At 44.4% G+C, this 17826-nt stretch overlaps 1 protein-coding gene across 1 annotated transcript in view; it reads right to left on the bottom strand.

The window, feature by feature from the left end:
- The window catches only part of PPP1R14C (protein phosphatase 1 regulatory inhibitor subunit 14C), a 50989-nt gene extending 34170 nt beyond the window's left edge, over positions 1-16819 (bottom strand). The window contains exon 1 of the mRNA XM_064708137.1: positions 16426-16819. Within this exon, the coding sequence (XP_064564207.1) occupies positions 16426-16710 (285 nt within the window). The 5' untranslated portion in view covers positions 16711-16819. The remainder of the gene's footprint in view (positions 1-16425) is intronic.
- Positions 16820-17826: the final 1007 nt, after the last annotated feature.

Here is a 17826-nt window from a genome sequence, read left to right as displayed (position 1 = left end):
GCTGCAAAGAAACTATTACCCAGCAAATTTAGTCCTTTTTATTACCTACAGGAATCTTTGCAGAAATCTTCGCAGGTCAGGTAGTTCTAAATGTTATGAAGATACAACCAGAAAAGTAATCAGCTCCTGTACTTGCTTTAATCCTGTGTTATCTACCACTGCACTTGCATGACAGTGATGGGAGGAGAGTGCATGGCCAGCTTCAGTGGATCAGGTATAGTACTCATGCCCCTACCTTCTTTTCTTCTTTTAACATCTCCAGCCAGCCCCCAGTCCCTGACAGGACTGCAGGGCCTCCAAGCAGCATTGATGGACTCTGGGCTTAGCCTGCCCCTCTTCTCCCTTCCTGTCTCCTGCTCTGCCTTTTACAGCTATTTCAGCCTCAGCAACAAAGACTCTGTAGCAAGCAAAATCTTTCAGCATATCAAACTGTTGTGATGCGATGAAATTAAAATAAGAAACGCAGTTTCAGAAGATGACATTTAAATGGGCTTCATGGCTGAACAAAGGCACTTCAAAAAACAGGTCTTTACATAAAAACTAAAGTAATGGTGCCACACACACCTTCTCATCAGGGTTCATATGGCCACTTTGATTATGATAACTTAACTGGGTCTGCAGTTCTTCAGACCTCTTCATGACCTCTTCAAACTCTCAGTCATGACACACATGTTAACACAACCCACAGCCTGCAGTCCAGACCTGGAGCTCTCCCTTCAAGGACAAACTTCCTCTATTTGCCCCCAACAGCCTTAAGAAACACCCAGGCCCAAAGGCCCCTATAAAAATGCATCCTAAAACAGGCTCTGCCCACAGGCAAGCCAGACCAGGCAGCCAAACTGAGAGCCTGGGCTGCAGGGCCGTCCCCACCGCCCGCCATGTCAGCTCCTGGGGCCATGAGTCCTTGCCCAGCCATGTCCCAGCAGGGCCAGGTGCCACAGCCCTGCCCAACCACCGGCCCTGCTGAGCCAGATCCACACCCCAGCCTGCCCCTGGCCCAGGGAGATGCCAGGGCTGGGGCTGCCCCTATGTCCTTGGCTGGCTGCCTGCTCCAGGCAATGCCCATGGAACAGGAGTGGCAGGTGGATTACCTGCAGCCAGGCCCAGGGCTGCATACTGCAGTGAGCACTGCCAGACCACTGCATAAACCAACACTGAAGAGCAGATCTTCCACCAAATACCATTTTTGTAGTCATTTTTGGCAGAGGCATCCCGAGCTGAGCTCATGCAAAGAACACCTCCTGCCCAGCTCTTGGGAACCAGACACAGGGCTGCCACTGCTGGTGACCACTGGCCAGTCACAAGTAGTGTCCCTCAGGGCTCAGTATTGGGATCAGTCCTGCTCAATATCTTTACTGAAGATCTGGATCAGGGGATTGAGTGCACCTTCAGTCAGTTTGCAGATGACATTAAGTTGGGAAGGAATGTTGATCTGGTGGAGGGTCTGCAGAGGGATCTGGGCAGGCAGGATTGTTGGACTAAGGCTCAACAAGGCCAAGTACTGGGTTCTGCACTTGGGTCACAACAGTCCCATGCACCTCTACAAGCTTGTGGAAGAGTGGCTGGAAAGCTGCTGATTAAAAGAGGAGGTGGGGGTGCTGGTCAACAGCAGCTGAAGCGAAGCCAGCATGTGCTCAAGTGGCCAAGAAGGCAAATGACATCCCGGCCTGTAGCAGAAATAGTGTGGCCAGCAGGACAAGGGAGCGATCATCACCTTGTACTGAGCCCTTCACTTCACACTTCAAATCCTATGTTCAATTTTAGGCCTCTCACTACAAGACATTGAGGTGTTGCAGCATGTCCAGAAAAGGGCAACAGAACTGGTGAAGGGTCTGGAGCACAAGTCTTACAGGGAGCAGCTGAGGGAGCTGGAGCTGTCTAGCTTGGAGAAAAGGAGGCTCAGTGAGACTTCATTGCTCCCTACAAGTATCTGAAAGGAAGTGTTGGTCCCTCTTTCCAAGTAACAACTGACTGGGCAAAAGCAAACAGCCTCAAGCCATGCCAAGGGAGTTTTAGATTGAATATTAGGAAAAATTTCTTCATGGAAAGGGCTGCCATTCATTGAAACAGGCTGTACAAGGAATTGGTTGAGTCACTATACCCACACATATTTAGAAGACATGTAGATGTGGCACATAGGGACATGGTTTAGAGGCAGACTTGGCAGCGCTAGGTTAATGTTAGGACTTAATAATCTTAAAGGTCTTTTCCAACCTAAACAATTCTATGATTCCACAACCATCCTCCTTTCCCAAGGATGCTAAGATTTTTCTTCCCTCACTGCCAGACAACCTCACCAGCAACACCCCTGCTCTGCAGCTGCATTTTTATCAGAAGTCAGCTCCAGCATCACTGCTGTTCTACACTGAGCATTACAAGATTTGAGAGGGGAGAATTTGTATATCAGAAGAGAGGAGACAAGAAGTCACACTCCTTTTCTTCCAGCTTCCACTCCATGTCTCATTTCCTGCAATATCTCCAACACAATGTCAGAGTAATGCCAAATGAGAATATATTTGCATATATTAGTTCCTCTCCAGTAACACAGAGCCTCCACTTGCTATTATTCTTCCCCTTCTCCTTAGACTATAGCAAGCAAAGACTCCTCATCTACAGCAGCAGAGCTGAGAGCCAACTGCTCTGCACACAGCAACCCTGCAAGTCAGTCTTTGCTAACGCACAGATGGCTTCCCTTCTTTTGCCTTGTCTATATATATATGTCAATGTATTTTCTCTTCCAGGGCAAGAAACTCCCAGGCTAGGCTTTCATGCAACTTTCTTAATGTTGATTTGCTAACTGACCATTTGAAAATCAAAGCCAAAACCAAAACCCACATAAACACGAATGACTCCTAAAAGTAACAAACACACGACATGAAAAACAAGCCAGTGTGGGAGGACAGAGTCAGACATACCCTAACTTCACTGCTTTTATGCTTAACACTGCAGCTGTGAAAATGAAAAAGGAAGAAATATGCTTTTTCAAGGCATAGCCAGCCAGTCTGTTACAATGCTTCCAAAATACATCCCTAATTCTCCTGTTGAGTGCTACAGAAATAATTACATATATTGTTCAGGTTATGCCTTTTTATAAAAAAAAAAAAATTAAAATTCAAAAGAATGAGAAAATAGTGGTATTCTGTAACAGAAGCAGATGCCATAATGTGACAGGGTGAACAGGTCACTTCAATAATAATGGTGTAAGGCTGCAATTTTCTAACACTAGCCACTGTATCAGAGGTGGAATACTAAAATTAAGTAAGTGTTTAGCTGAGTTTCATGAGTGGCAAATCTCCACTATTAAAAATTTGCCTCATAACATGCCTTTAAAAGGGACAGAGTGCAGAACATGTATTCAAACCTATTATTTCATTTTTGCTGCAGCCAGCACTTCAAACCTTCAGACCTGGTTCCTGATCCATAAGAAAATCTTAAGGCCATGAACAACTTATCTTATTGAACACTTATCATCCCAGAACTATCTTAGAAAGAGCCACCTACAAGGACCATTTCATCTGTTGGCAATAGGCGTGGAGTGATGGGGCAACTGTACAAGTGTACCTGAAGACATTTGCCCGGATCTGATGTACAAGTTAGAAAAAGCACTGGACAAATGCTTTAGAAGCATTTCAGTACATCATATGTCTTCAGAGTTAAATGTACAGACATCCTTATTAATTGTAGAAAATACTAGCAGTTGTTGATAGCAACCATATTACTTCTCCCTCTAACCTGCCTCCAATGGGCTCTCCAATAGTGGCACTGCTTCAAACATTATTCAAACAAGTCTTCCTACGTTCCAGCTCCTGTTTGTCCAAAGAGCAACATCTAGAGGAAGAGAAGCAAGCTTATAGCAAACTACTGTCAATCCCGTTTGTCCTTACAACCCCTGACTTCTGTAGCTCTCTCTTTCACTACCATGAATATTTCTGTGAGTCTTTAGTAGAGAAAGACAGAGGGGACAAGTTTGATCAGAGACTTGAGGGCACAGGAAGAAAGCAATCCAGAAGAAAAATTACTTCTATTTATCAAACTGGCACAAGCCAGCCAGCAGAATTTGGCCAAAGAGACAAACACCTACATACCTGGATCTGAAGTACATGCTAGTGTGAAAGAAAAACGAGGAAACGAGGCAGGCAGCCTACTACACACTTTATACATGCTTACTGCCATCTCTACCTTAGTTCTGCCTCTCCAGGAACAACATTCCACTTTCTTCTCCAATCTCTTCCCACCTGGCCCTGATAACCCAGCACTTCCCATTCAGAGGCAGTGGAAATCCTTCTGCTGCCTAGTGCAGAGACACAGAAACAAGCTCTAGAGGAGAGAGGTGTATTTGTTCTCCACTAGTAAAAGGCATGGTGTTTATGACAGCTAGGACTTGCTAGGACAAAGATTTTTTTAAAAGTTACCAATTACTCCAACTTCTCAAGCACTTACATTTCAAAGCCGTTCTCAAGGCAGGAGATGTGTCCTTGTGGTATGCATCCTAAGAGGATAAATCATCCACCACGGGCAGTGAACACGGGGTTATAGCCAGCAGGTGGGGGTGTGGGCAAGACACAAGGCAGAGCAGTTCTCTGGGATTCATGCCATTGCTACTAAATGATGAAAAAAAAATCATCACATGAAATACAATTTTGAGAACTCTCCACCTCATTGTGCCCATAACTTCAATAATTAAAGTCAATCCCCTGCTACAATGGCTGCAGCTCTATCATCTTTAGCACAGTACAGAAAAAAAATCATCGGTGACATGATGTGATTATAGGGAAAAAATTTTACAATACCAAAATGCCTGTTTTTCCAAGAAGGAACTGCTAGTCATAGTAGAGCACACCAGGTATTCCATTTGTCCAATTCCGCTGGTTAATTTTTTTTAAAAAATTAAATCTGTGCTCATTATTCAAAGAACCTTGCACTCTGCAGCTTCAATGTCACTAGTAAGCATAGAGAAGAAACTGATACCCAGTCACAGACTTCATTTAATCTTCTTCAGTACTGACACCACTATTTTGCTGTTTTCATAACTGAACTGTCAAAACAACTTATCCAAATACAGCCAGAACATGCTGGTTAAGGAATTGTTGTCTAATTTGTGCATCTCTACAGAAGTCTAAAGGAATCACTAGAGTGTGAAATTGCTAAATGAAGAAGAGGCATTGATCACAGACTATACTGAGCAGTGGAAGAGAAGCATTCAACACCTCCTAACCATACCCATAACATAGATTCAATCTCAACAAGACATTTGTTGAAAATCAAGGGCTGTCTCCAGAACAAATGCTTTGTGTTCTCAATACAAAAATAGGATGTGCTAAGTCTATGCCTGGATGTCACTTATGCTAAACAAAACACCACATCATGGTTTTTTGTCATCATCCACTTTCCCATCAAGCAGAAATAGTTTGGCAAATAGTTTAGCAAATACAGGTTGTACACCAAATCACTGTTACCTAGCCACTCTTGAGAAGCACAGAGCTTAGGCCACCAGGCTTAAATGTTGCTGCCTTGATGACTATGCAAGTGGAATGATTTTCCACATAGTAGTCACAGGACATACCTCCCTTCTGCGATTCACAAGAGCAGGTCACTCTCCATCTCCAAGCAACAACAGGCACAGCTGACTGCTTCCCTGCAATTTGTACATAATTCTGCCTACAGCAAGAATGAAATAACGACTAGGACCATGCCACACTAGGTCAAATTTGACAGATTGATTGCATTTTTCTATGAGAGAAGATGGAAAAAAACTAAGGAATATATGCTCCATGTAAAAATTTTGATCAAACAGGATCAACACCAGGTCCTTTGCAGTCTGGGAATTTAGGCTAAACAGCAGTGCAATTAAGTAGGTTTGCCTCTTGGGGCACTTCAAGGATTAATTACTCCATCAGATTGTTTGAAAGAACACAAGGAAAGAGCACGTGATATAATGAGGCCTTCTAAATGGCTCTCCTCATCTCAGTTTCAGCAGCCCTGTAAAAACAATCTGTCAGTCTCCGGTATTGATTTTCTTTACACTGAGAAGCTGCATGTAAATTGACTTCTGCAATAAAAGTCATACAGTATGGGTACATCAAGCATCTGACACAATCATAGTCTTCTCACCACATTTTTGTCTTACCAGCCAATTAAAGTGTTACTGATTGGAACAGGAGACAGTTTTCAATCATTATTATTTCTTTAGCCAGAAGTATTAGGTCTTTTAAGATTTAACACGAGAGACAAGAAGTCTGTTTTCTGCGGTGGGGGGGAGGAATGTTTTATTCAGTGGTAACAAAACAAGTGCACTTACATTCCTGCAGAATCTAGAAGCAATGTAATCTTTTTGAAGAAATTCATGCATGCAAGAGATACAGAGATTTTCTCATGCTTTTTTTTCTCCTCCAAGTGGTGCCTGGGCATAGCAGTGTGCTCTACACAGTGACGACTCTCCCTCCCCCCAGATACTCATTTGGAGCAGCAGGCAGGCCAGGGACTGGCAGTCAATGCATCTTGGCTCTGGTCCACCGGTGTCAAGAAATATCAGCAGGAGTTCTAACATGCTTTAAAGCAGACACTCCTCTTCCCTGGGGGCCAGAGACACCACTTGGCTACATGGGCAAGTCCCTGAACTGCAAAACATGGAAAAGTGCCTCAGGGATCTTTAAAATGAATTCACAAACAACTCCAGATCCAGGAGGTGGCATAACCTGCTGTGACTATCCCACCAAGGATGACAAAAAGAGAAGGGAGCTAAAGACTATACAGGACCCCTATTTGATTCCAGAGCTGCTTCTTACTGTCAGATTCTCAGAAAAGTATTTTGGCACATAGTCTCACCGCCTTCCACTTGCTACATTAAATGCACTGCAAACTACTAACTAAGAGCAAGAGCTAACAATTCCAATGTAATCATTACATATTTTAAGGTGAAATCTGATAAGAACCTAAAATAAAGAAAATAAAAAGTGTTCAGAGACATACTGGGGAACAAAAGGCAGAGATGTTGTTTAGGTGTTGATTTTTACAAAACGAGTCCTGGAAGCCTCTGTTGCCCCCAGCCTTAGACAAGACAGCCTCCAGATTATACAGTGAAGGATTTGCTTCCTCATATAAATGAATTCTCTGGTTATCACAATTACTTCATGACACTAAACCAAATCTTCTGCCTAAGAGTTTGGATTTAATAAACAAAAAGTAGTTGGCTAGCTGTAAGCAAGTTGATTAAATCTGTAGCTAAGCAGACTAGGCAGTACTGCAGCAAGAGCTGAAGTAAGAGCTGGACTGTTTCTGGCTGCCAGTGAGCTAGTTACCACCAGCACTCTTTCCCCTCACCAGTTTCTGCACTCAGAAAGGATTCAGTTTTCAATATCAACATAATCCAAATTCTAGGGATCTTTGTTAATGTTTTAAGAAAGAAGACTATGTATGCAGTTTTACCTCAACACACCTAAAACAGGAGTACAAAATTTTACTATAAACCTAAAATGGCATGATAGCATAACAAAAATAAAAAGACAATAGTTTATTTCAGAACATCTGGAATTCTCTTCTGACAAAAAATAGTGCACTATATGCTTCAGGTACTCTTTTAAAATGTAAACCAACCAACTGTAAAGGCTTGTTCTTGTGTTTAAAGTATGTCAAAAATGTTATATACCAGTCACCTAAAGTAGAACTAATCACTTGTATCATGCTAGAGTTAATTTAGATATCTACTTCAAAAAATTTATCATTCAAGTGCTAAAATAAGTTAGGATCTTAAGCTACTAACATTTTCTACGGAGTGCTAAACGAATTCCATGAAATATTAGTAAGTACATTTCTCCCAGAGTCTGCAGATGTACTCAAAAGATGGATTTTGTTATAAGGTAGTAAGTGACCTACAGGAGAATCACTGTCTTAATACTTCTACCCCTTAGGTGTGGTCATCACTTGAGTCTGATGATGCCCAGAGTAAGAGGAGGCAGTAAAGCACATTTACAATCTGTTTAAACTTCACCCCAGAGTGAAAGTCCAAGCAAGCACATTCCAAGCAAGTACTGGTCTTTCACTTATGTCTTTCTACATTTTATGGAAAGGATGGGAAAGATCCTAGTGCCTAAAGGGTTTAAAAGTAATATTTAAATACATAAAATAATGTGGAAAGAAACATCATGTAGCCAAGTTACTCCATTAAAAAATTACATCAAATGCAAAGAGCTTATCTGCAAATAAGAAGGCAGACCATGTGACCTAGGAGATCCTTCCCAGTCCTGTGTTCTGGAAAGTAATCCTATTAAGACAGTCTGGTAAGAGGATTTTCATTAGGCATTGATTGTGCCATCATTTGCACTTCATGAAGTCCAACACAGAGGACAGAAGTGTGTCTGATCCTCTTGTTGGCAGCATATTTGGAATGGTGAACTCTTCTGAGTCACCACTAGAAGTGTCATCTCTAGACTAGCACCACTACACACACTAGCCATTCACTTACTTACCATTAGGCCTCTTCATTAATGCTATCTTCTATACTACCTTTGCTTTACAGGCTGAACAGTGTTGCACTGAATTAAAAATCTACAAGTGTTCTAATAATTAAAGACCTATAGTAACACGTTATGATTTTTCTCTATATTTAGATCCACTAGATCTATGCTACTGATAAATAATCACATGGATTGAAAATATACAAGATGCCTTCTGGGGCTGCAATCTGTGTGTTCCCTGAAAATAATTTAAGATGCCATGCTGAACTGGTTCCTAGAATAGATATCATGCTTCCAGGGTGGGAGGGAGTGGTGGGGAGGGGAGGTAACAGTTCTGCTAATGAAATGTGATCCTCAGAATTAAATACTTATCACTTCAAAGAAGATTTGATTTGTTTCAGTGTGTACCTCTGCCCAAGCAATTCCTTGTTCCAAGAAGATCTTTAACAGGCTAAATTTATTCTATCCTTTGAAATAAAGTTGTACTGCTGCTGTAGGGACTGCATACAATTAAGATTTTATACCCCCTTCTCCAGCATTAATATGTTCTAGAAATCTTGACTTCCATAATTCCATGTGTCACATGGGAGAACAGCAAAAGAAGCTGCTCATGTTTTACAACAGGCAGCCAAAAGCTGCGGTGACAAAGATGGATGGCCACATCTAACCTGCTCAATTTGTGCTTTCAAATAGAAGTTTCTGGACTTAGATGTAAGGCAGGGAAAAATGAGAGCTTGGCTTTTGAATACTGCAGGCAAGAGAAGACTGGAAGAATGTATTGATATTGCTGCTGCTGCTTTATCACCTGTAGTGACAAGAGACAAGGGGACCATAACTCAGACTGAATCGGGTTAGAGACAGGATAGCTTTTTCTCCCCCATTGCTATCTCCTGCACTGTCAAAACATTATGTAAAGTATGTACACATTATGTACAGTAGTATGCTCTACAAAACCACATAGGCTTTTTTGGTTAGGTTTTAAGTCCCATTACAGTGTTTTCAAGTGGCTGATAACCTGTTCTTAAGTGAGAAATGTGAGAATGCAACATGCTCAGCCAGTCTTTGCAAGGTATGAATCAAAAGAGAATGAGTTTAGGGTGGTCATGAGAGTCAACTATCACACTACTTGTTCTGGTTGAAGTAAGACTTAACTTCACATCTTTTTATTTACATTCAGGACCTATTTAGAAATATTCCCTATGCCTTATAAGAGGAGTCAAACATTCCATGAAATAGGTATTTTCCTCATTTAAACAGGGTTATTTCTGTTTCAGGCATTTGCTTTGACAGCACAGGTTAGATCAGCTAACGCAAAGCACAGAGAATAAGGAGAGACTGTCATGAGCACTGTTGGTTCCTTGTGTTAAGTCAGCCCAGCACCTTCAACAAAGAACAACCTGGGGATGGATCATCCATGTTGTAGTTTAATTGTGCTACAAGTACAAACACATCCAAGCTACACTCAAGCCCAAAAGCAACATAATGAATTTTTGTTATACACCTGAACGGTTAAAAGGGGCAGATTAATGACCAGTTCCCCCTCTTCCCCTTCAGCTGTACATTCACTGTATGATTTGTGGCAGACTTTACCATTTATTTTTTTATCCACAGTTTTTCCATTGTATCCATATTCTCCCACCCACCCCCTCCTCTCTTTTGTTACCCTGGATAATCAAGAACCAGCTCTATGTAAAACAATTTGCCTAAAGGCACAAGAGTCTTTGTAGCCACAAAGATTGGAAGCTACTGTTAATAAGAAGTACAATTATAAAATCTTAAGTGATGTAAGCAATCAATTATTTATTCACCTTGTTATAAAACAACCACACCTACTGCTTCAGCAAAGAAACCAGTTGAATCTTGAACAGAGAGGAAAAGGACAAAAAAATTGCCATGGAAAGCTGCTGAGCAATAATCTGTGTTGTGAAGCTTTAAATTGAAAGTCAAGAATATTGCTGCTAATTCAGATACAACAATGAACCGTGACCAGCACAGAAATGACATCTAGACTAAACAAAGATCAAATAGTAGAAAAAATAATTTTCTTGCTATCATAAAAAGGTTTGGATTGGAAGGGATCTTAATGCTCATCTAGTTTCAATCCCTCCACCATCGTCAGGGACATCTTCCACTAGGCCAGCCACATCCAGCTTCAACAACACTTCAAGGGATGCAAAGTTCACGACTTCTCTAGGCAACCTGTTCTAGCGCCTCACCACCATCACAGTGAAGAATTTATTCCTTATTACCTCATCTGAGCCTGTCCTCTGTCAGTTTAAGGCCATTCCTCCTTGTCCTCTCACTACATGCCCCTCTCAAACTATCTTTCAGGCCCTCTCTAAGTCACCCTGAAGTCTTCTCTTCTCCAGGCTGAACAATCCCAGCTCTTGGCCTTCACAGGAGAGGTGCTGCAGCCCCCAATCATCTTTGTGGCCCTCCTCTGGACTCACTCCAAAGTGTCCATGTACTTCTTATGCTGGAGGCCTCAGAGCTGGATGCAGTACTCCAGGTGGGGTTTCACAAGAGTGAAGCAAATGCTGAAGAACTGTCTCCCTTGACCTGCTGGCCATGCTGCTTTTAATGAGGCCCAGGATGCAATTGGCTTTCAGGGCTGCAAGTGCACACTGCCAGCTCACATTGAGGTTCTTGTCAATCAACACCCTCAAGTTTTCTGCTGAGGGTTGCTTTCAATCCATTCTCCACCCCACTTGTATTTGTGGTCAGGAGTGCTTTGACTCATGTGCAGAACCTTGCACCTGACTGTGATGAATTTCTCTCCTTGAATTCCTTTGCACTGTTGCATGCAAAAAGAAGGCAAGTTCAGTAGCTGAACAGTGGTACACTTCCTGCTAGAGTAGGGTCTTTAGAACTTAAGGCAAGATCTTAAGTTCATTTAGAAACAAAAGGCTCTGGCTTTATCACAATCAAGTGCTTGCCACCCTCACAGATCCTTAAGCCCACTCCTCCAAAAAGAACTGCATGCATTTTACAAAGTCTGTTTTAAGACAACGTGCATTTCTTAGCTTTCCCATTTTCTGCTCTTGGGATTCAAATGCCTTTCTGTGGTTGTTACATGATAGAATAAGCCTTTGCTACACCTGTCTAGCCTGTGTCCTGTACAGATCTCTGATCACAGAAACTCTTCAACTGACACAAGTATGTTGCCCAGTATTCCTTGCCCTCAAGAGAGTACACCAAAGTTTGTGCTGTACAACATGGAGATCTGTAAGAGCTGTCCAAAATAAAGAATTCAAATAAATTTCTAAGCACCTCGGTGGATCTACGAGTTCCTTACTCCAATGCATCTGAACTGCAACATTCAATCTCCTAAAGAAAGAAATCCTTTATTATGCCTCCTACTAACTTGCATCTTTTTAAAGGAGTGACACTCTCTCTAGTTCTCATGTCCTTCCCATCCTCTTTCCACTTCTAATCCATTGAGAAAGGAATCCACATCCAATTACCATTTCTGAGATCTTAGTCCAAGTTAGAAGTCTATTCAAAGAGTGAGACTGTAGGCAAAAGTTTGCCTCTGTAGCATTTTATTCAGTGGATTTTCTTACCAAACGCCTTTCTGAGAAATGAATAATAAATTTCAAACATTACCTCACTAGAGCCTGAGGCATAAGTAGTACCTGATCATACCATCAGGTCCACATCACCACATGGCAGCCTTAGCAGCATGCTGACCAGGCTGTTTTGGAAAAGACAGTGTGTGGAGGGAAATGTTAGCATATCCCAGCAGCTCCAGGAAGACAGACAAAGAGGGTGCTCTCTGCAGTCACCGAGCAACCAGGCAAAGGGAGCTCTTGATCTGTACAGGACTGAGCTAAACTGCTCCTTTCCCTCCCATACTCCATTGCCAACATGAAATCCCTGCCCATTTCAGTGCTTCATGCCACTCTTGTCATTGCAATATCTATACCAGAAGATGGAAGAAAATCTTACACAAAACAATTCTCAGTCTGACATGGATTTGTACTCTTAATGGAAACGCCTGAAGGGCCTTTATGGGCAGCTCTTCCAACTGCATTTTATTGTACAGTGAATTTTTAAACACAATCTCAGCATATTGCCATTCCTGGAATGGAAAAATATAAGCTTGGACACAACACTCCGGTACTTCCAGACCAACATCATATGCCCTGCCAAGCACTGACTTCCATATATCACTAGACATACTCTAATAAAATAGTTGATTACTCAGCTAAGCTCAGCAATATCTCAGAAGGCAAGTCTTGTGTTTAGCTTTTAGAATGCAAAGTCTAGGGGCTCATTTGATTTGTACATGTAAATCTCTACATTAAAAAATAGTCAGCAACAAATCCATAGCACAAGCAAATCCTTTCTTCATTATTGTGCCAAAATCTGTGTACCATTTATAACAAATGCTATAATTCTGGATAGACAGGACCCCAGAACACAGAAATTCACCTGCAAAACTGAATGGTTTCTGGGGACAAGTCCAGTGGTCTCTGTTTTTCATATACAAAGTCATACAAGTTTGGCAGGTGCACACAACATAGATCATACATTTGGAAAACTGGTCTGTCACCACCTTCATGCTCAGCTACAAGTTGCAAGCCATCAGGGAATGAATAGTGATGGTGTAAGTCGCACTTATGCAGCATTATTTTGCAATTCTTAGCCAATAATGGACTTAGCCCAAAACACAAAGCATCTGTGGAGAAACTATTTTTAGTACCAAGATACCTAATAAAGGTCAACACTGAAGCCAGTTCAAGTCCTGCAACTGAAGCATTGCATTTTCAATATACTAACCTGCAACCATAACCTCAGTTTCACCATTCACAGAAACCAGAACAAACTGGTTAAAAACCTTTTTTTTTTTTAATGAAGCAGTCCCAGAAGCAGACAGCCAGACCAACATCACCTGCAGCACCTGACCTGAGTATGTTAGCCTGGCAGGTTCTGGTGCCAAACAAATCCTGCTTAAGTCTCTCTGGTCCTGTTAAAGTTTTCTACCTTGATAACCTTTACCATTCAGGTAAAGGGTCTTTTATCCCTAGAGTCTGCATCATGTGGAAGTAACCTTTCTAAAGCTAAACTCTGTGTCATATAACTGAGGTCTGCATTAAAAATAGTCTCCTTCTAAGTCACACTCCCAACACCATTATATTGCTTGGCATCCAATTTTTAAAACTAGAAATGTACCAGTAAAGACAAGATCCACTAGAAAAAGAACACAAACAAACCTGTCTCGTTATTTCCCAACCTCATCTCCTAAAGTCTGTTGCCATGCCAAGACAGGCTTATAGCTGACTTAACTTGCAAGTACTTGAGAGACTGAGTACATGTTTAGTTTTAAATAAAGGGAATCTTTCTGTAAGTATCCACTTACTGATGAATCTTAGCATAATAGCAAACATTATTTAAATGGAAAACAGTGAGCAGGCACTACATTTGTGCAGTCTAACAAAGAGACATGCAAGTCTTCTTACAGACTTTCAGTGCACCACATTGCAAGCACCCTCTACTTATTTCTGCACTTCCCAGAAATGAAGTGCACTGCTCCTTAGAAATAGAGCTCTGAATCAGAATAACAATGAAACACTGACATTGGTTAGCTCTTCCAGGATTAAAAATTCAATGGCTATTTCTGACAATCTGGAAGATTTTAGATCATTACAGAATGTAAATGTCATTGCATTGGGAAGTTATTGTAGATCTTCCATAGAAGTTGAAGTGAGCAATTCCCAACCCCCTCCCAACCTGCCCTCAGACAGGGTTATTAACTGTCTGCATAGGTGATTAAATTTCAGCCTGAGAGCTACATCTCTAAGCCTAGAAGTAATTCAAGCAGATTCAAGCAAAGCATCTTGCATTAAATTGCTATTGTCTTTAATCACTACACTCATCATACATCTTCAACTTTATTCTGATAGTATATTAATAGCTTGACCTTTTCGCTACCATCATCTGTGCTGACTCTGGATAGAGTTGATGCATAATAGCAAAGAAGAGCAGAAAATGACTTGAATATTTTGTCCTTGGCCTTCAAATCTAAAAGCATTCTGTTCTGTTATGCTAAACCACTTTTCCCCCTAAAAGTCACTTCAGAAACCAAACCATCTAACAAGTTCTTTTTATTCAGCTATATATGGTCTCCACCTTAATGGATACCTTCTAAAGCATACATCCTTCTACTTTAGTTGGAAGCAATAACTATAACAAGGAAAAGAATGAATTATTTTCGTCCAACAAGCCTGTGATTTGAATACTGCGAAGAGCAGCAACAACTCCATTGGGCTTTGCTCCTACATAGCACATCCTTTCTTATGAACAGAACAAGTTCACCCGTATGTCAAAAGCACACAGCCCAAACAGGCCTGGTGTTTGTGAGCAGTGAGAGTCAAACCAGAGGACGGATCCAGCAGGCCAGACACTAACTACGTTATCAGCCTGCACAGGCACAGAATCATCAGTTCACACAAACAACTGTAAACACTTCCTGCCTCAGAAAACCCTCACAGCCTACAGGCTATGTGGCCAAACAAGTCATGAGACTGGAGAGGCAAGTCACACCAAGATGAAGACTAAGAATTGCTTATTTTTATTATTTCTAACTGGAGTTTCCATTTGTATCTTTCCTTCCTACAGCTCATGGATGTGAACAGTTAAGGACATTTAACTTGACACATACACATCTTTTATGTATCATTCTAACAAATTTGCCAATAAATCACTTTTGGGATTAAAGGAGTTTCTTTAAACATTTGTATTATGTGTGTGCTAGATATTCCATCCAGGTTATTTATATTTTCACATCCACCCCTCAAGGACTGTCAAGCTCTCGTCTTCCTAGCTCCAGCATGCTCAGGAGTGAGATGTTGGCTCCTGGACATGCTAGTTGCAAAATTTGTATCTGGCTTCAACAAATCTCACTTCAGAAGTCTCTAACAAAAGTGAATTAGACGACTGATGGGGAAAGTGTGTGTGAACCTCAGTTTAGCCTTAACGTTTGGGTAAGAGTAAATATACCCGAAGTGGAAGTGTGATACGATCCATTGGGGATTAGGCTTACAACATCGTTATCTCCACAAGGAAGACAACAGTTGCCATTTCTTTGAACAATCTTGAAACATCCTCCTGCTCATCTGTCCTCTACAGAAGAGAATTCATTCTGGCAACACTCGCTCTTCGCCCAGAGTAACAGAAAAACAGATTTGATACGTACAAATCACGTACATACAAGCCCCCAGCATTTTCGATTCTCGTCCTAATGATCTCCGAATTGCTCACTGAAATTTCCCGGCCAGTCTCTACCCGGCTCTTGTAGGTCGGGATAACGCAAACCCACGATCCAGAGGGGACCGTACCCGCACCGGAGTCTCTCCTCCACACCAGCCGCCTCCGCACAACCCCCGCGCAGGTCCCGCTCCCTCCTCCTGCTCCCCCTGTGCCCAGCACACCGCTCTGCTCCCGGACCCGCCGGGCTCCGGCGCTGGGCCAGCTCGCGTCTAACGGAGACCGACGCCCGCCCAGCCCGAGGAAGGCGCCTCGGAGCCCCGGTCCGCCCTGCCCGGGAAAGCTGCGGGGACAGCGGCTCCCGATCACCACAGCCGCGGGCGAACGAACCTCCTGGCATTCCCGGACCTGCCGCAGCCGCCGGGGCCCCCACGGGGGAAAAGAACCCCTCCGTGCCCGGCCGTGCGGCAGCCACCGCCCGTCCCCAAAGGGCGGTCCCGTCCTATTCCCCTCGGGACGGCACGGGGGACACCCTTTCTATAGGACATGGGCACCTTTCACCATTCCCCGAGCCGAGGCACCACTGAGGCGCGGGGCAGCGGCAGGGTGGAGGCGGTGGACCGGGAATGTCATTTGGAGGTGGCGGTGACAGCGCTCCTCTGCCCAGCGCCGAAATGCGACTAGAGCAGAAGGAGGATGCCGGGGGCGAGGGGACTGAGGCGACAGCAACCGCGCCGGGGACCCCGCGACCCCGGCCCCGCACCTCGCAGCCGTAGAGCTGCCCCAGCTGCTCCACGATCCACTCCTCCAGCACCAGCCGCTTCCGCAGCTCCTTCCGATCGTATTTCACCGTCACTTTCCCCTGCTGGTGGCGCCGCTGCTGGACCTGCACCACGGCCGCCGCTGCCGACACCGAGTCCTCCCGGGAGGAGCTGCCGGAGGAGCCGCCGTTCCCGCCGCCGCCGCGGGGGCTCTGGAAGAAAACGCGGTTCCCGCCGCCTCCGCCCGCTGCTGCCGCCGCCTCGCTGCCCCCGGTCGCCACCGACATGCTCCGCTCCGCCGCGGCTCCCGCCGAGCCGAAAGGCGCCCGCCGCCGCTACCGCCGGGCCGCAGCAGCCGCCGCTCACGCGTGTGCTCCGCTCCCCCGCACCTGCCGCTTAAAGCCTCGCACGGCTCGGCGGCGCAGCGGCCCCGCCGCCGGGGGTGGGCCCGGACCGGCCGGGGCGGGGACAGAGGCGGGGCTGTGTGGCTCGGTTCGGCTCGGGTTGGCACAGCACGGGTCAGCGTGCCCGGCGTGAGCAGCTCGAGCGGAGCGGGGAGCACCCCGAGAGCGCCGCGGGGCTGCCCCGTGCCGGCGAAACGTGGGCGGCCGCTGCTCGCTGCCGGCGGAGGCGGAACGGCTGTGCCCGCGGCAGGGCGCTCCCGCGGACCATAGGCTCGCTGGGTGGTTTATACTTCTTTTTTTCTGTAAGGAAATGCAGTATTGCCCCGTCAGGCACACTACGTTTATATACATTGCATACCTGCAGCACTAAAACGCTGAATGCGACCGTTTTCTTCTCTTCGTGGTGTGTGCGGGCGTGGGTGTGCGTGGATGGTTTCAGGATAGTGAATCCCAAGAGCTGATATTTCAAGCTATCAGCAATCAGTGTAACAATAAGCCACGTGGAGATGGCTTTCTAAAACGCTCAGGTTAGCATCAGTGCTTTCAGCAGCCTCTCGTCTCTCAGGAGATACTGAGTGAAATCACTGATGGCCCATCCTACACACCATAATGTGCCTATGACTGCAAGCAAGCAGCCAGCATAGCACAGGCACTGGGTAGGGTTGCCAAAGCATCCCCATTAGCAAAGAGGTTCGCCTGTGACAAGGGGCAGAAGACGACCTCTTGCATGTGCAGAGCTGGGTCTGAAAGAGCTTGGTGTCCCAAGTTTGGGTATGGCTGTGGCAATTATCTACTGTCCACACTGCCCTGGGGGTGAATGTCTTAAGTCAGCAGGAAGCAGAGGGGAAGGAGGCATGGTTAGCTGGCCACATCTGCCTGGGTGTATCTCCCTCAGTCAGATCCTTGCTGCTGTTTGGCATGGCCATGTGGTAGCAGTGACATTTCGGCTTTTTCTGCTCTCGGCATGTGACACAGCGCTCAGAAAGAGGCTAGCATGAG

Source organism: Zonotrichia leucophrys, chromosome 3 (genome assembly GCF_028769735.1).
Source record: "Zonotrichia leucophrys gambelii isolate GWCS_2022_RI chromosome 3, RI_Zleu_2.0, whole genome shotgun sequence".
NCBI lineage: Eukaryota > Metazoa > Chordata > Aves > Passeriformes > Passerellidae > Zonotrichia > Zonotrichia leucophrys.
This window is presented reverse-complemented; position numbering and strand designations above follow the sequence as displayed.